General features: G+C 42.6%; 2 protein-coding genes across 2 annotated transcripts in view; both read left to right on the top strand.

Annotated features, from left to right (window-relative positions):
- The first annotated feature begins 332 nt into the window (after positions 1-332).
- LOC120722515 overlaps positions 333-19,584 on the top strand; it is a 31,148-nt gene continuing 11,896 nt past the window's right edge. Inside the window, exons 1-2 of the mRNA XM_040013528.1 lie at positions 333-343; positions 12,954-13,119. Coding sequence (XP_039869462.1) covers positions 13,083-13,119 — 37 coding nt within the window. The 5' untranslated portion in view covers positions 333-343; positions 12,954-13,082. The remainder of the gene's footprint in view (positions 344-12,953; positions 13,120-19,584) is intronic.
- On the top strand, positions 14,162-18,491 carry LOC120722504 (zinc finger MYM-type protein 1-like). The gene is made up of 2 exons (XM_040013515.1): positions 14,162-17,811; positions 18,375-18,491. Exon 1 carries the CDS (start codon positions 15,240-15,242, stop codon positions 17,427-17,429), a length of 2,190 nt encoding a protein of 729 aa, XP_039869449.1. The 5' UTR covers positions 14,162-15,239; the 3' UTR covers positions 17,430-17,811; positions 18,375-18,491.

Below are 19,584 nucleotides of genomic sequence, written 5' to 3'. Positions count from 1 at the left end.
CTGTAACCACGCTGTAAGAACACGAGGATGATCCACCGTCACCGTTCTCATAGGGGGGTCGTCTGATTGGTGGAGTTTCTCTGTTGTTGTCGAGTCTTTACTTTACAGCAGAAACTCCTGCAGGTGACTGTTGTTGTCATTTGCTGCTGTAGAAATAAAACTGAAGGAGTTTTGCAGGTAGAAGATATTTGATTTACAGCTTCTCACACACGAGACCAGGCCTGCAGCTAGCCATTATTTTAGTGTGTAAACAGACTCCGCCTCTCTGCGTAAACAGACTTTTTTTAGAAAGAGCCTGTTTCTGTTAATATCATATCAAAAGTCTGTGATGGTGTTCGGTCTCGTGTTCCCAACATTAACCTGTGAAATGTTCATATTTATGTACCAGTCAAAGGTAAAACATGTTTTCTAATAAACTGTGTTTGTAAAATCTGCTGGTTGTAAGAAGAAGTGTGTAAATGTCCCCAGTGGCTGCTGTGGTTTACATGGTGAGATAACATGTGAGAAATAATTCAGATACTGAGGCTACAGACTGTTAGTTAGTGCTGCTGTGGAGACGGATAAAGAACATGTGATGGTGATAAAACTAAGAGCTGAACTCCTCCAGCTAACATTATCTGGGCTGAACCATTAAAATAGGTGGGGCACTTCCTGTAGGGAGTATAATAGACATTACAAACCTCCATGTGTCCACACATCAACTGTCACTGCAGCCTCAGAGCAACAAAAGTGTTTAGACCCACTGTGTCCTTAACCCACAGTTACTCCATGAGCATTTCTACTGCTGAACACAAGCCTGGTGAAACTTCAGCTGCCCAACACACTGTTAGTGACTCACAGATTCTTCCTTTGTTCTCTGTCAAAGCTGATGTTCCCACTTCCTTGTGATCCTCCCTCATGTGCTCCTGGTTCCTCTTTTGTATTCTTTGGACTTCTGTATACAAACCAACACAAGATGAGTTTATAATGTTGACCTTAATCTAACCTTTAGGTCCAGTCCCTGCTCTGTCACTACAGGATGCTCTGAGCAGTCATGGATCCAGCAGATTCACTGTGTTCAAAGACTTTAGCTCAGACTGCACAGAAGCAGCTTTGTGGAGGATCCATGAGGAGACTCTGGAACAATGATGGCTTGTAGATGTTTTGCTGCTGTGGCTCAGGGACTTGGTGAGTTCTCACTCTCCAGCTTCTTCTGACCAGGACTCCATTTCCCAGTTTCCTGTTAAACACAACACTTTCCAGTTCAGTGAAGTCCAGTGGATGGTGCTGCCTCTGCTGGTCCCTTATACTGCAGTGTTGCTGGAATACTGCTCTGCTCTCACCCACCTCCTCCTCGGCCTCCTGAAGGTCTCCACCTCCACTGCTGCCTACAGACTCTCAGCCTGTCCATTCTCCTGAAGTGCTCCTCTTCTTGGCTCCACCTTGTGGATGCCCTCCTGAACTGTTTCTGCTCCCCTCTGAGTTTTTATTTCTAAGTTCCTGTCTGTTGGTCGTCTGCTTCCACTCCTGGACTCTGAAGCTTCTTCTGTTTTCTCTGATTTTCACTTTGTTCCCCTGGAGATGTTTGTGCTCTTTGGACGTCTGCATGAAACCTGATAAACTGTTGGTGTGTTTGTTTAGACTGTGTCAGGTTTGAATTTGGTTCCACTCATTCCTGGATCATAACAGTTTGATTTAGAAGAGGTCAGAGTAACATGTTAAACATGTTCATATATCTTATTTTTAAATGATACTTCTCTTAAAGCTGTTCCCACTGGTTTGAATCCAACACAACACATTTATAATAAAGACAAATAAACCAGTTTTTAAAAAGCCAAAACATTTGTACCATTTGTACCAATTACAGCCCAAATGAAGACTTCAGATGCAAAAAGCTCTGAGTCAGTTTTACCCTCTTTGCTGTGAATGAGGCTCCTATCTGAACGATCTGGGTCCTTACCTGAACTCTCTCCTCTGAAGACCGGAGGCTCACATCTGACTGCAGGACTAACTCTGCTGGGTCAGGTTGGGGTCAGTGGGCTCACTGGGTGGCTGGTTCACTGCTCTGAGCTTGTGTGTCCCTGTCATCCCTTTCTTTCTTCCCCCTTTAAATGATCCATGATGGTCTGTCCCACCGGCTGAGCCGTTTGTGTTATCAGCTCATTTAAAAGTAGAGAACAGAAAGCTGCACTATGACCTGGTGCAACAGGTGACCCTTCAGCTGACCTCCCCACAGCAAAGCTGAAACAGTGCCTTGCTTCACTTTGTCAGACAGCTTGTGTCTAAGTGATCTCGTGATTCAGCAGGTCTGCAGTGATCAGGCCTGAGTGTGGCTGCTGACACTGAACTCAGCTTTCTAAAAATGTGTTTCATTACAGTTAATTCATGTAGGTTTGGATTATTTCTCCCTGAAGAATAAACACCTTCATTTAGAAACTGCATTTTGTGTTTGTTTGTGCTTTCTTTGTCTGATATTTACATTTGTTTGATGATCTGAAACATTGAAGTGTGGCAAACATGCATAAAATAGGAAATCAGAAAGGGGTTCATGAAGAAAACCAACTGCAGAGACGTGACGGAGTTCTTTACTTTCACTAATCTTCCTTCAGACCACTGGAGAAACTGATGGATTCAACAATGGGATGATCAGTGCATGATGGGTCGTCCTCACTGAGCTATCAGAGGAGCTCACCACGACACAAACGAGACGTCGACTGGAAGGTTTCCCAGCTGCAAACCCCGATCACTGAAGCAGGGGAAGGGCCGACCAAAGCCACAACTGGACCACAAGAACAAATCAGACAGCAAAACAAAGACAACAAGATTTCAATCCAAGTAACAAAGATGGTAAAGTCAGCAGTCGGTGTGAGAAATGTGGTGAAGCTGTGAACAGCTGGAAACGTTTGTCTGTGTGTGGAGGACACAGAACAATCCACACCAAACATTGAATTCACTGTTTTCATCCGTTCAGAGACCAAACACTGTGGTTCATAACATTTAACTGCTCACAGTGACACCGAGTGGGAAATCCACAGTGTTAAAAAGCTTCCCACATGTTTGCTCCATGTTTCTATCTAATGGAAGGCCCAACACGTCCGTCCATCTACCAGGTTTCATTTGTATTATCGTTCTTCTGGGTTCAGAGCAGCACAAGAAGGGCCCTGGACTCACTGGAGCTTTTTCATTTATGATCCTTTTTGAATCTTTCTGACAAACAGTGAAAATGTGTTTCTTTAATCTCCGTCTATATTTTCATCATGAAAACTCCACATGACTCTGAGCCCTTATGATCCCTGCACAAACTCATCTCTAACCCTCTGCTGATCTTTGCTCCATGGATTTAACTCTTCAATGAACTGGACGTCCACAGTGTTCAAATCCCTGCAAGCAGGATGAAGTCCAGCCAGCCAATCACAGGACAGTGATCAGCTGACACAGTGATTTGAAGCTGTCAGGGTGAGGCTGCTTCATGCAGGTGTGAAACTATGAGGAAGCTGAACGCCTCCTCTTTCCTCAGCAGTGATCTGTGGCAGTCTGCCATCATGTTTGGCTGCTCACACTGAATGTGACTCACTGAAAGCTGAACCATGTTTTTGATGATCACACTTTAATTTAACAGCTGAACAATGAACTTTTAGAAAGAGTCAAATCTGACAAACAAACGTTTTTTCTTCATGTTGTTGAAGTTTCACATGTTCAAATATTTCTGTTGTTTCAATGAACAACATAAATGTTGATGTGATGTCCAAGTAAAACACAGAGTTGAGATTGATCTAAAAACGTCTGTAATCCAGATGATTCCAAACAAAGTGTAAAATAAGAGCAACATTTCATTGAAGCTGTGGCTTCATTTATCACAGTGTCACAAAGAGTTTCCTGTTTCCAGCCTGTCAGCTCTCACAGTGTTATATTGCACATGTGCTGTGAGTAATAATGTAAATAATAATAATAGAAATGAATAAATAAAGAGATAAACAGCACCAACAGGAGCCTGCAGAGAGTTTCTGGTCTTGCAAAGACAAACATGTTTGTTCCAACAGAACATTCAGATCATAATTCAGATGTGAAAAGCTGTCAGACAGGACAGCTTATATAAACACAGTGTTTAGTTTGTGAGAGCAGGTAAAGGCAAAGAACCAGGAATGAACTGTGGGGACCTGATTGGACGCTTTGGATTTCCTGATCTCACAACCACGAGTGCTGCTGCTGCGCCCTGCTGGGGCCAGTTTCCCCCCAACTGTCCCCTTGAACCACCTGGAGGTGTGAGCGCTTAATGTTAGGCGTTAGTTATTAATGTTACTGATGTTCTTCTGTGTTTTGGGAACTAATTACTAAAGTGGGCTTAACTTTATCATTGACCTGCTGGCGTTCGGTTTATTTCCATATAGTCTAGTTTGATGCACGTTCATGTCACAAGCTTCAAAATGTTTGTCACACTGGGAGTGAACTATGACCCTAAAGCTAAATGCAGCTTTCATTGAACATGAGCTCACTGCACAACAATGACTGCAGATCTACACACAGACACACACACACAGGCTGTGTGTTGAGGTGAATAACAGGCTTTTAATTTGCTTCTTAGGAATAAAAATGCTTCCCAAATATTTCATATGAATAAAAATGTAGAAACATCTGGAGCACAGATGTGTAAAGATGCTGTGATATTCAATCAGAGTCAAAATGAGGAAAGAGGAACAGACGGTTTCCAGATCAGCACACATGACCCTGCAGCAGAGTTCACTATAGTGCACGGTGGTTGTAGATGGACTGGAGTAAGAGCACATCTGAGATGGAAACAAGGAGCACAGGCTGTATGTAGCAGATGGATGAAGCCTCCAGTCACTCACACAGTCCCATCTTAAAGCCTCCAGCCTGGTGTTTAGAAACTGGCGAGAGGGAAGCGAGGGGACGCTGACGCAGCAGTAACGTGTGGCTACAGCATGAACATTGTTGTGTTGGAGACCAGAAACCCATCCATCTCTCAGCAGAGTGGGCTTGTTTATTTAGAGGTGCAGTTACTGCAACGCTAAGGAAACACTGCCTCCGTCTTTCACACAAAGCCTGGAGTTCCCTGCGTGAGAGCAGGCATGGATAGACCTGACTGTTGGGAACATATCCACCGACTTCTGAGCGTTGAAGTGTTGACCGGTCTGCAGGCTCAGGCAGCAGCTGACTGTTAGCCTGATGCTGCAGAGGAAGCTGTCAGCAGCTCCCACAGAGCCTGACTGACTGTGAGAGGACAGAGGGACTTCAAATCCAGCATCGCTTCAGCCTGTGAGGAACTATTCGCCGTGGTTATTTGTAGTACGATGAATCCTGTCTGCAGATCAAAGCGTGACTGTGAGATAATCACAGGCAGTGGCTGAGATACAGTATGGTGGCATTAAGTGCAGATTCCTTCAGAGCGCCATGCTTAAGCTGGACAATGTCAAATCCAATTTTTCCAGAAGGAATTCAGGAGAAATTTCTGTCCTTTAAAAAGATTTAATTTGCTGCAGCAGTTGAAATGACAAGTTCACAGCACTGGAGCGCAGTGTGACACAACAGTCTGCCTCACACCAAGGATGGCCCTCATTGGGCCGTACAGCTCATGTGACAGTAACAAAGATCATTATGGCCGTCTTCTCCCAGAACCACACAGTCTGCTGTGACTCCTCCCCGTTCAGTCTGACCTCGCCTGGTTTCTGCTCCTTCTTCTGTGAGAGACAGAAAAGAAAAGCATCTCCCTCCATGGCCTCCATTAGATCCACAGTGTAGTTCAGGATATGTTGTTGGGACGTCCTGACCCAGAGACTATTCTCACCATTATTATGTTATATTAGCTCTGGCTGCTCCGTACCCAGCAGGGCGGGGCCTGTGTCGTACCCAGCAGGGCGGGGCCTAAGCCTAAGGCGAGCAGTGCAACAACATTTCAGAATCAGCAGAGTACCATGTCCACAAACACGAGCCTGCAGGTCTGTCTGCACTCACAGCTAAATACACATAAAAGCATTTTACTGGTGGACATCACTGAAGGTTTCCTTCATGAATATAAAGAAATACTTAAAAAATAACAAACATTGAATAGAAGTGATTTGATTTCATGAGGTTTTATTTAATAAGCTGTTTTCTTTTGGAAACGAGGACCAAACAGATTTATGGAGCAGGAAGTCCAATAACGTCGGTGCTGCTCACAAGTTTTCCAGCTCACTGCATCTTCGCTTATTTCCTTATCTCTGACCTTTGACCTCAGCTTTGTCCCTGATTTTTTCTCTCTTTTGAAACAGTTTTTAGGAGGCAGTGAATTCTTTGAAGCTGATGTTTGGTGCGCCCTCACCAGCCCAGAGAGATAAGAGGAGCCGAGACTCTGTGATAAGATTCAGCGATTAAACCAAAACTTCTTTTCTTTGTTTGTTCGCTGATGTTGAGTCTGAGAAATGCCGACTCCCTGAATACTTCTGTGGTCACATGACCATCGAGGTCTGTTTCAGAAGGACACAGTGGAAACATGTGGGAGTGGGGGTCACAGAGAGATCTGGAGGGGATCTGATGGGAGCATCAGTTTGATGTTGCACGCAGGTTTATCTTCAGTATGTTTCACCTGAGCTCATATTTGAGCTGCTGTGTGTGAATGAATCACTCTGCTGCTCAGACGTCTGTTTATTCTGAGATTCTTACCACACGTCGCTCCTGGTGACGTCTGCTTTTTGATGCTCGTCCTTTCATCGGCTGCTGGAGGAAGAACTTGAGATCAGTGAAGTCTCTGTGCTGCTGTGTCCAGACCACATAGCCAGTGTTTCTGTCACCGGGCCTTTTCACAGTCCCAGTGGAAGAACTGCTTCCATCGAAGTGCAGCCCAGAGGAGCAGTTAAGATGCTCCTCCTCTTCCACTTTCCGAGCTCCTTTCTTTTTCTGAAAACATGTTTGCATCAAACAGCGGCACAAACACTGCTGCTGACAGTAGGCCTGCTGTGACTCTGCTGTGGCAGACTGAGGGTCCACACTCTGGTGGGTTTCACACACATCTCCCTGGAAGCTTCACACAGTCTCAGCTGGCACACGCAGATGAAGCTGATTAGCATCTTTGTGCTGCAGGTTGAAGGTGATCCTTCTATAATAACTTGTTTGCAGCGATGCTGAAACTGGGAGCTTTAGCATTAGCAGCAGCTCGCTCTCTGACCTTTCACCTCTAAGCCTCTAAACAGAAGCTGTGCTAGCACAAACACGAGGCAGAGGGTGGCTGTGAGACTGTAGCTGGATCGTGTTACACTTTATCCTGTTCATCACATATTTGAACATCTCACACTGAACCTTCAGCTGATAGCACAGTTTGTGTGACGGTCACGGCTCCTTGCTGTCGAGCACACTGCTGCACAAACACGTGGTCAGTGCTAATCACTGTTTTCTGTTGCCTTGTTTTTCAGGCTGTCATACTAAAGAAGACGTCCTGATCACTGGGGGTAAGTCTGATAACTGACTTTCATGGCTGACTGAGAGACACGGCTCCCATCACCCCTCTGTCTGCGTCTGTCTCAGCAGAAACACCGTTTAACCCCAAACCATGGATTTAATCAGCGCTCAGGTTCTGTTTGTCTGAATTCTTTTACATTTTTGAGATTTTTTTTAACCTCCACCTTCCTGTATCACTGGACCCTCCTCTCTCTTCTTCCCTTCCTGTTAACAAACTTCATTCTTCAGCTTTTGTTTCACCACCGTCTCCTCTGCAAAACTCACAACACCGAGAAACTGAGACACAAACGTTTCCTGAGCTAAAGCTGACGGACTGACAGCTACAATGAGTGACTCTCTTTATCCTGCTGAAACCTGAGGAGGACACACACACACACACACACACACACACACACACACACACACACACACACACACACCTGTGATGCCTGGTTGATCACAAACAGGTTTTTAGGGTTAAAATAATGCCTGAAAAAATGCTGTGGTTTGGTTTATCTCTCGGTCTGTGCCAGGTGGGTGGAGCCTGTGTGATGGGGGACGTTTCAGATGCAGCGGAGCATTTTAAAAATGACAGCCTCAACATGGCATTTAATCTGTTATTAGACTCAATTGGTTTCTCTCAAAATGTAAAAGAACCCACCCACCACTTTAATCACACTCTAGACCTTGTTTTAACATATGGCATAGAAACTGAACATTTAACAGTGTTTCCTGAAAACCCTCTCCTGTCTGATCATTTCCTGATAACATTTACATTTACAATAATTGATTACACAGCGGTGGAGAGTAGACTTTATCAAAGTAGATGTCTTTCTGAAAGCGCTGTAACTAAGTTTAAGAATATAATCCACCCACTGTTATCATCTTCAATGCCCTGTACCAACATAGAGCAGAGCAGCTATCTGAACGCTACCCCAACAGAAGTCGATTATCTTGTTAATAATTTCACCTCCTCACTACGTACGACTCTGGATACTGTAGCTCCTGTGAAAACTAAGGTCTCTAATCAGAAGTACCTGACTCCGTGGTATAATTCTCAAACACGTACCCTAAAGCAGATGACTCGTAATCTGGAGAGGAAATGGCGTGTCACAAATCTAGAGGATCATCATTTAGCCTGGAGAAATAGTTTGCTGCTTTATAAGAAAGCCCTCCGCAAAGCCAGAACATCTTACTATTCATCACTGATTGAAGAAAATAAGAACAACCCCAGGTTTCTCTTCAGCACTGTAGCCAGGCTGACAAACAGTCAGAGCTCTGTTGAGCCAACCATCCCTTTAATGTTAACTAGTAATGACTTCATGAACTTCTTCACAAATAACATTTTTATCATTAGAGAAAAAATTACCAGTAATCATCCCACAGATGTAATATTATCTACAGCTACTCTTAGTACCATTGATGTTAAGTTAGACTCTTTTTCTCCAATTGATCTTTCTGAGTTAACTTCAATAATTACTTCCTCCAAACCATCAACGTGTCTTTTAGACCCCATTCCTACAAAACTGCTCAAAGAAGTCCTGCCATTAATTAATTTTTCGATCTTAAATATGATCAACCTATCTCTAATGATCGGCTATGTACCACAGGCCTTCAAGCTGGCTGTAGTTAAACCTTTACTCAAAAAGCATCTCTAGACCCAGCAGTCTTAGCTAATTATAGGCCAATCTCCAACCTTCCTTTCATATCAAAAATCCTTGAAAGAGTAGTTGTCAAACAGCTAACAGATCATCTGCAGAGGAATGGCTTATTTGAAGAGTTTCAGTCAGGTTTCAGAGCTCAGCACAGCACAGGAACAGCTTTAGTGAAGGTTACAAATGATCTTCTTATGGCCTCTGACAGTGGACTCATCTCTGTGCTTGTCCTGCTAGACCTCAGTGCAGCATTCGATACTGTCGACCATAATATCCTATTAGAGCGATTAGAACATGCTGTAGGTATTACAGGTACTGCACTGCAGTGGTTTGTATCATATCTATCTAATAGACTCCAATCTGTGCATGTAAATGGAGAGTCCTCTTCACACACTGAGGTTAATTATGGAGTTCCACAGGGTTCAGTGCTAGGACCAATTCTGTTTACATTATACATGCTTCCCTTAGGCAGCATCATTAGAAGACATAGCATACATTTTCACTGCTATGCAGATGACACCCAGCTCTATCTGTCCATGAAGCCAGATAACACACACCAATGAGTTAAACTGCAGGAATGTCTTAAAGACATAAAGACCTGGATGGCCGCTAACTTTCTGCTTCTTAATTCAGATAAAACTGAGGTTATTGTACTCGGCCCTGAAAATCTTAGAAATATGGTATCTAACCAGATTCTTACTCTGGATGGCATTACCTTGGCCTCCAGTAACGCTGTGAGGAACCTTGGAGTCATTTTTGACCAGGACATGTCCTTCAATGCACATATTAAACAAATATAAATAAATACAACACGGACACAAGAACATTTCACTGCATGTTGTACTCTGTGTGATCCTGTATGTGACAGATAATAAAGCTGGATTGTTGTTGTGTTAAAAACACTCTGTGCATATGATGCTTTGTTGTCCTAAACAAGGCGTGTGTGTGTGCGATATATATCAGATTTATGATTTTTTAAATGTCTCCTCTCTGTAAGAAAAGGTTTTTGTATAAGTGATGAAACAAATGAAAAATAAAAGTTGTCAAAATATTTTCCCCATTTCTTTCTGTTACTCCTGTTTTGTTTTGTTTTTACTATGAGACTTCTTTTTCAGCTCAAAGAAGAGAACAGCCAATCAGAGTCTGCATGTGTCCCAACCATCCAATCACAGTGTGTGGGCCTGCATGCCTGTGATTGTAGCTTGCCATCACCTATGTGTGAATGGGTGGATGACTGAATGTAGTGTAAAGTGCTTTGGGGTCCATAGGGACTAACTAAAGCGCTATACAAATACAGGCCATTTACCAATAAAAGAATATTTAACATTAATTGTACCAATGTTGTTGTGTACTAAGCACAGATTAGTTTAAAAAGTTTTAATGGTGTATTAGGTTGTAATTGCACAGAAATGTACGTTTAAAGATATAAAGAAGTATATTTAATGACAGTGAAAAGAAGTGCTTAGAAATAATAATATAAACAGAACTTTCAAGTTTTCTATTAACGGAAAATATAATTTAATGATACAGAAAATATCCTGTGAAGGTGAGAATGTTCTGTTTTATCATTTACAGAAAAGTCCGTCAACTTAAAAAAAACGAAAATGTACCAGCAGAAAATTACCAGGACATTTTCTGTTTTTCTGTGGAATTTTTTTCACAGTGTACATTGGAGAGACCAAACAGCCACTTCATGAACCCACAGCATAGAAGAGCCACCTCCACAGGACAAGACTCGGCTGTCCGTCTGCATCTAAAGGTCAAAGGTCACTCTTTCAAGCATGCCGATGTTCACATTTTAGACAGAGAAGACAGATGGTTTGAAAGAGGAGTGAAAGAAGCATCTATGTTCACTGTGAACGGCCATCTTTGAACAGAGGCGGGGCTTATGACACCAACTGTCTGCCACCTACAATGCAGCCTGAGATCCTTCCCAGACGCCTCAACACCCACTCACAGTCAGGTGACCTCAGCAGGTCACATGTTAGGGTGAGGCAAGTCACACCTGTGATGGTAATGACCCACGCCATGTTTCACATGTTGGTTATGTGATGAGTCACATGACCAGTAGTCTGTCAATAACCCTCAGCACCACCTCCAAGGTGACAGCCCCTCTAGGAGTCACACACCTGAGACTCTCCAGGTATCACATGACAGAAACATCTTCCAAGAACCAACAAAGATCCTTCTTTAAGGTTTTACTACGCTGTCACCATCTTGAAGTCCAGGTGGAGCTTCTCTGGTTTTCCCAGCTGGAAATCTGACTTCTGACACTGAAATCTGACATTGAGACTGTGGACAGCTACAGGTACCTTGGTGTTCATCTGAACAACAAACTGGACTGGACTCATAATTCAGACGCCCTCTACAGGAAAGGGCAGAGCAGGCTGTACCTGCTGCGGAGACTCAGGTCGTTTGGAGTGAAGGGCCCACTCCTGAAGACCTTCTATGACTCTGTGGTGGCCTCAGCTATCTTTAACAGTGTGGTCTGCTGGGGTGGCAGCATCTCTGCTGGGGACAGGAAGAGACTGAACAGGCTGATCAGAAGGGCCAGCTCTGTTCTAGGATGCCCTCTGGACCCAGTGGAGGTGGTGAGTGACAGGAGAATGGTGGCTAAGCTGTCATCCCTGTTGGACAACATCTCCCACCCCATGCAGGAGACTGTGACAGCACTGAGCAGCTCCTTCAGTGGCTGCAGCACCCACAGTGTGGGACGGAGAGATTTCACAGGTCTTTCCTCCCCACTGCTGTCAGACTCCACAACAAAGACTTTAACTGATCAAACACACACATCCACACATGTGCAATAACACTAAGTGCCATACTCTCTCTGGCATCGTTGTATTATACTCATATTGTATATAGCATTTGTATTCTATTTTATTCGATTGTATATAGTATTTTTATTTTATTCTGTTCTATTGTGTACAGTATCTTATGGATATATTATTCCAGTGTTTTTTCTTTAATTTTTCTATGCAACTTTGCACTGTCCACTGCTGTAGCAAAACAAATTTCCCATGTGTGGAACTAATAAAGGTTATCTTATCTTATTATCTTATCTTATTATCTTATCTTCCCATTTAAGCTGCAATGAAGCATGTGTGCTGCTGGTTCAATGACTGCTCACAGGCTCTGATACACAAACACAGGATCTACCAGTAATCACATCACACTCATAAAAAGCATATGACTACAATTTCATAGTTTTTATTATGTTTTTTTTATTGATTAAAAAATAAAAGTAAAATAAACAAAAATCACAAAGCAGATTCCCACTGATGTCAACATCTCCCATTGTTACTACTTAAATGTTTATCAGAGTAAATTTTGATGGTTTCAACACAGACAATTAAAAAGTCACATTTTCCTTCTTTTCTCATCAGTACATGAGCATCTATATCATAAACCACATATTAGGTTATGTCAGATCCCAAATTAATGAAAGGTATGATTTAAGTGAAGTTAATGAAAGGTGATGATATTACTCTTAATTTATTGAGGCTCTTCCATAACTCACATAATGTTATTAATCTGTTGCAGATCTTATTACTGCCTCATGAATCAGATTTTAACAGGATGTGTTCAGTTTAACTCTCTCACCACTATAAAGGCTGAAGATTTAAATTATAATATAACAATGTTTTAATTTTATAAAGCATATTTTAAATGGAAACACTTTTATGATTTCACCATAACAAAGTTCACTTCCTGCATGAAGGTGATCACAGCTCCATGAACTATTCCCACAAACATCACTGAGCCTCAGACTTTCTTTAACAGGCCTGTCAGACCACAATGATCCAGCTGTTTGTGTTCATGTGGCGCATTTATACGTTTTATTTCAAATCTACTTCACATTTTATTATCTGATATCTGCGACACACGGAGACTTCCTGTTAAACAGAAAGTAACCTTTGTGCGTGGGCGTGTTTGGAGCTGCAGGTGTGTCCAGGTGTGGGTTCGTTGGGTCAGCAGAGGATTTAACGGGACTTTGTGTCGGTTTGTTTTTAAAGGAGGATGAAGACGCTGGTGGTGTTCCTGCTCCTCATGAACGGTAAGAAAGTCTCTGTTTAACCTGCAGCAGCTCTGCAGACAGTCCTCTGTGAGCGGAAGTGCTACACTCAGGCGCAGCTCGCGCCTCTGACGTCATGGAAATTCACACAGTGTTGGAAATACAGATTTAATGATGAGGCTTTAATAGTAAAAGTATGAGGGAAGGTTAGAAACAGACCAGACTAACAGACTGTGGACTTTGTAGCCACAGATTGGCACTGGCGTGCACAGATAGAGACGAGGTGGTGCTGAAGCACTTGCCCTTTTGCCCTCAGTCCAAAAAAGTGCCCTTTTGAAAGACGTGATTTTTTATTTATTTTTTTTAAAGCTGCGCGATTTAAAAAGGTGTGAAAATAATGGCTTGATTTGTGCCCCTTCTTCAAAGACACCCGAACCCTGTCGCTTTTTCACTGTCACCGTGTCACGTGAACACGCTTGCAGTTCATTTGTTGTGAGGCGTGTAGCAGCGGCATGACATAGGACTACTTGGAGTAGGCATAGTAGGCTAACTATAGCGACTGGGAGCCACGGCGGACAACACGGCAGCTCTTTCCCTTCCCAACCAGTCAGGTAACCCATGAATCGAGTGAAATTATTCTGTTTGCCCTCTAAGACCAACCTGCAATTGTTTTGTTGTGAAGTAGCCTGTCAGAAACTGCACATGACAAACTTTGCCAGCTTGCCCCCTCCATCCATCCATATGGATAAACAAAAAAACGACACATTTAAAATGTAACCTAAACCATTTAGGCAACCCCACTCTCCATCAATTCCGACCTTTTTGCATACACTATTGAAAATATCACGTTATGCTATAGGCTACATGCCGTTAGGCAGAGGGCTCTTTTGAGCCCATTTTTCGTTACAAATTTTAGGATGATCTCACGGAAATCTGTGAATAAATACAAAGTTTTCAAACTGAAGTCAGTGACGGGAAGACATCACACTTTTTAGAGATGGAACTGCAGAAAAACCTAAAACCTTGACATGATTATGAATAATAGAATTATGGACGTTTTCTCCGTTTTTGTGGATTAGCCTTTCCATAACTAACGTCAACTACTGTCCTACTTTGGTAAGATTGAAATTAATGTCTTTGACTGTCTTTAGTAGGTGTCTCCTGTGAGAAAGTTAGAACACCGTCCAACTGTCTAAAGATGCAGTCTTTAGCCTAACTGGTTGTTACTGACTCAGCGATGCTCGCAGACATTTACGCACTGTGTTGTGACCTGATTGTGACAGAACAGTGACGTTGTTATTGGTAGTTTGAAGGGTACGGTGTTGGTGCATGTTAAAAGTTTTGAGAAGCACTGGTTAGACATGTTAATTTTTTTTGGTGTAACATATTGGCAACATTAACACATTAATTTGCTAAAGGAAAAATAGGCAGTTCCCAATTGCCTGTGAAAACGACCATTCTGCCCTGTTCTTGTAATGACCACAGTCAGTCTTATTCGTTCTCATACATTTTGGTCTATTTATTTACTAATTTCAGCAAGCATAATGCCTAGGAAAGAGAGGCTGAGAAAGGAGAAAGAAAGGGATCTACAACAGGCAGCCCAGGGAAGCAGTTCTCTGCTCTCCTGGATGAAAGCAAAGGAAAATGAAGATGAAAGGTCAGAGTCAAGGGCAGAGTCAGGTTCTATTTTAATGTTTTAATGTAACCTGCTCCTTGCAGTTAATTCTATTGAAAAATCTTAAAAGCTGTTCACACTTAGTTTTTAATGAACTTAATCAGCAGGCATTGAGCTAACTATTATTTTGTACCTACGAAAGTTATTTCTATGTTACAAGACTTGCAGTATGGGTTATTATTAAAACTATCTGTTTAAGCTTATTATTATGATAAATAATAATACTATTATTATTATTATTGTTCCATTGTAGTCAGTCACAGCAGGGAAGCAGCTCTATGCCATCTACCAGCATAGCAGAAGAGGGAGATATAGAAACAGATGAAGCCGCGACCAATGCAGCAACAGGTTCAGTTAGGCCTACAGACACTGATGTAGTGCTCTCTGAAGACCACAATGAGGAAGAACAGATCGATCACATAATGTCAAAGTTAGCAGCTTTACCCAACAGATCCAACACACATCCATACATTTAAAATAAAGCGCAATGACAGATACGTTTCAATGTGCTGCAATGTGGGCCCATGTCAGCCTGATATACCTTACCCAAAAACTGAGGGGAGATCATTCCAGAAACAGTGGTTTTCTGCTAATGTGTGGCTGGAATACTCACCCACTGCTAATTCAATGCATTGTTTTAGTTGTCGGCTTTTCCTCTCGGATGAAAAATATAAAAGCAGAACAGCCTGGACAACTGATGGCATCAGAAAGTGGAGTACTGCTCTTGAAAAGATCAAAACAACACTCCAGCGCAGAGATGCACATGACAAGCATGGTTAGATGGATCAATTTCCAGAAAAAGGCCCTTCAGTCTGCATTTGATGTTTCAGACGTAAAAGGGGTGGAAGTTAGAGAGCGAGAGAGGCAGACAAACAAAGAAATCCTGACAAGATTAATTGACCTAACAGTGTATCTTGCACGTCAGGGACAAGCATTCCGAGGTCATGATGAGAGTGAGTCCAGTGATAACCGTGGCAATTTTCGTGAATTAGTCAATGTATTTTCCCGCTACGATAGTGTGCTGAAAATGCATTTGGAAAAAATTGCCACAGTTAAAGCCACCAAGACAAGGCCCCAGGTGTCACTGCTTTCCAACAGAAGTCAAAATGACATCATTGCAGCACTAGGAACTTACATCAGGAAGGAGATACAACGTGAAATAAAAGAGGCTGAAATGTATTCCATTCTACTTGATGAAACCTCTGATGTTTCACACAAAGAGCAAGTGTCATTTGTTGTGCGATATTTTCATCATATGCAAATAAAGGAGAGATTCATCGAAGTGTGCAATGTTGATACAACTACAGGCCAGGAGCTGGAGAATACAGTGTTCTTGCTTCTGCAAAAGAATGGCCTAGAGATGAAGAACATGTATGGTCAAGGCTATGATGGAGCAGCCAACATGAGTGGCATGTATAAAGGTCTCCAAGCTAGAATCCGTGCACACAATGAGAAGGCCCTCTATGTGCTCTGCAAAGCCCATTGCCTCAATTTGGTACTAGTGGAGGCATCAAAGTCCAGCAAGCATTTTGTGACATTTTTCAACTTGGTGGAGAAATTGTATGCCTTTTGCTCAGGCTCCCCAAAGCGTCATGCTGCCTTGGTCAAATTTCAGGAGTCTCTCTTTCCTGGACAACGTGTTATGGAGCTCCAGCAGCTGTCAGATACGCGATGGGCTTGCAGGGAAAAAGCACTGAAGGCACTTCAGAGAAATTTGAAAGCCATTTTGATGCTCCTTGATGACATCAGTGACAGTGACCCACCTAACCTGGCCCAAGGTGATGCTCAGATGTACAGAAATGCCATTAATTTTATGTTCATTCTCTGCATGGAAATCACCACACCAGTATTCGAAGTCACTGCTTTGGCATCAGATTCTCTGCAGGAAGAAGGGTTGGACCATTCCACTGCCTACAAGGTAATTGATGGTGTGCTTCACACATTGCAAACCATGAGGTCTGAGGAGAAATTTGGAGAGATATTTAGATGTGCATCAGAGAAGGCAGAGAGTTTCAACATTCCAGTACCTACCGTGGTGCCTGGTCAGGAGAGAAAGCGGAAAGTTCCAGTGCGTTTCCAACACAGCACCACAGTGTCTCAAGTAGGTGCTCAGTTTGAGTCAGTGGAGGCATATTTCAGGAGTGGTGTATATTTCACCTTTCTGGACATCATGACTGGGGAACTGAACAGGAGGTTCAAAGGGGACAATACTGGAAGCCCAACGGCCAGAATCATTCAGTCCTTCCAGCCCTTAACTGTGCATGCTAACTGGGTAGGCCCACCAAACCCAGAAGCCATTGAAGCTGTCCACATCCTCTGTGAATTCTATGGAGAAGATGAGGACCAGCTCAAAACAGAATTAAAGGTCTTCCACTCCAGCTTTAGTTCAAAAGACCTCAGAGAAATATTTCTGATACTGAGGGAAAACAATGGCCAGCTGATCTTTCCTGCCTTTGTCAAAATGATTCAGATCTACGCAACACTACCAGTGACAACTGCGACAGTTGAAAGATCCTTTTCAAAGCTAAAAATAATCAAAAATAAACTAAGAAGTTTGTGTGGAGAAGAAAGGTTGTCTGATCTCCTCTTGTTGGCCATTGAGAAAGATGTGGAGATCAATTACAACGAGGTCATCAACATCTACAAAGACATGGCACCAAGAAGGATGCTTCTTTAGAGCAGTACACTCCATTTAATGGACACTTGAGAATATGTATGTATATGGTTTAGAGTTGGATACAGATTTTATCTTTTTGTGGTGTGATTTTTGATTTTTAGAGAATGTTTTGAAATAAAAGTCAAATTGCATTTAACCTGTGCGATTTTTTTATTATAAAAAGAAAAGGTTTTCCACATATGCAAAAAGTGCCCTTTTTTCCCCCTGGAGCACTTGCCCCCCAAAATGTCTGTGCACGCCACTGCAGATTGGTATGGCAGAGCTAGCTAACCATGCTAACGTAGCCTCGTGTCTGCGCTGTTTCCGGTCTGAGCCGAGCTCATTCAGCCCTCTGAGCTCCGTTTCTCCGCACTAAACACAGCACAGGTGCACCTGATCAACGGTGACAACAAACCGGAAATAAACACGGTGATATTTGGAAATGTAAATCTGTCTGTAAGCTCCAGCTGAACAGAAATGTCAAATACAACTTAATAAACCAGGTGAACAATTAAATAAAAACACTAAAAGGCATAAATATGAAAGAAAGCAAATAATAATAATCAGGAATGTCTGTGAAGGTTCTCAGTCATCCTAGTCTAAGGAGCTTGGAAAGAAAAACTCTGGACGTCTTTAAGTTTACTTGAAGACGTTTCACCTCTCATCCGAGAAGCTTTTTCAGTTGTTATGATGATAATAATAATAATAATAATAATAATAATAATGAATGTAATTTTTAAAGATACCATTATATTCAAGGAATTAAAAAAGACAAATGTGGTATAAAAATGTTCTGCTGTTTGAGTCCCAGCTTCATTTGAGTTTTAAAAATGTATTCTCAACAATTATTTACACACGGATCACTATATATATGATCTATTTAACCTTTGGTGCATTAGGGAATTCTAAATAATCAAGTTACTCTTTACTCTCATGAGTATCTGTGAACAATACACAAGAACAAAGTGATGCAGGATTTAGACATTTATACCACAGCTGCATCTACTGGGAGGCTGAGGGGAGCACTGGTGGCTGTCAGTATTTTTCAAAATATAATAATGTTTTTGTGTTTGTCTGATTTTCCAAAAGAAATACAAAATGATGCTGATTAATAGTTCTGATTATATCCAAAGAATGAGCTGGATCAATGAGTCTGAAAGATCTTCACTTGATTAAATTTCTCTGTTTTCCATCCATGGAGATCAGGACCCTGGGTGTTTAACTTCATGTCTCACTGGTGGACCCTTAGTCCACCTGTCCAGGGCTGGGTGCTCGGGTGTGTACTGAGTCACTCCTGGCATCTGCTTGGTGTGGCCTGCTGGCTCGTTGCCGGGGCCCCTGGGGCTTCTGCACTGTGTCTGCTGGCTGACCCCATCCAGGGGTCTGCTTTGGTCTTTTCTGAGTAGGTAGTGCGATTCCCCCTGCGGTGAGCCTCTTTGGGCTCTCGTACTCTGGGGGTATCTAGATATCTGGGGCCTGCATCTCCTCCATGCCTGCTTCATCTCCTACAGGGGGGGGGGGGGCGGTGGCTCCACATACCTAGTATTAGACATTTACATGGTGAAACCTTCTGAACACAAGCGCGCACACACAGGTGCACACACACGTACTCACAGACACACTATAGAATAGCCTTTATTGTCATTGTACAGAGTACAACGAAATTGGAGTGCCACTCCCTTGGTGCAAGTTTCAATAATACATATAAATGTAAAATATAAAAAGTACAAAAAAACAATCGTAAGTACTCAAACAATAGTATGTACAATATATACAGGATAGCAGCATTAATATAATGACAGTGACGGTATGGAATAGGTTCAGTTGTTTTTGTGCTTATTTACTACGGTGATAGCTCTGGGAAAGAAGCTATCCCTGAATCTGTTTGTCCTGGTTTTATGTGACCTGTACCGTCGGCCTGACGGTAATAGTTCAAACAGTTGGTTGCTGGGGTGAGAGTGGTCCTTGATGATATTGCCAGCTCTGCTGAGGTACCGAGAGTTTGCAGTGACCTCCAGGCTGGGCAGAGAGCAGCCAGTGATCTTCTGGGCTGTGTTGATGACCCTCTGCAGTACTTTCCTGCCCGCAGCTGAGCACCCTGCATACCATGTTGTTATGCCGTACGTTAGGATGCTCTCTATGGTGGCTCTGTAAAATGTCACCAGCAGCCTCTCCT

Source organism: Simochromis diagramma, unplaced genomic scaffold (genome assembly GCF_900408965.1).
Source record: "Simochromis diagramma unplaced genomic scaffold, fSimDia1.1 OVJJ01000641.1, whole genome shotgun sequence".
Classification (NCBI taxonomy): Eukaryota; Metazoa; Chordata; class Actinopteri; order Cichliformes; family Cichlidae; genus Simochromis; species Simochromis diagramma.
Note: the sequence above shows the minus strand (reverse complement) of the source record. Positions and strands in the feature narration are given on the sequence as shown.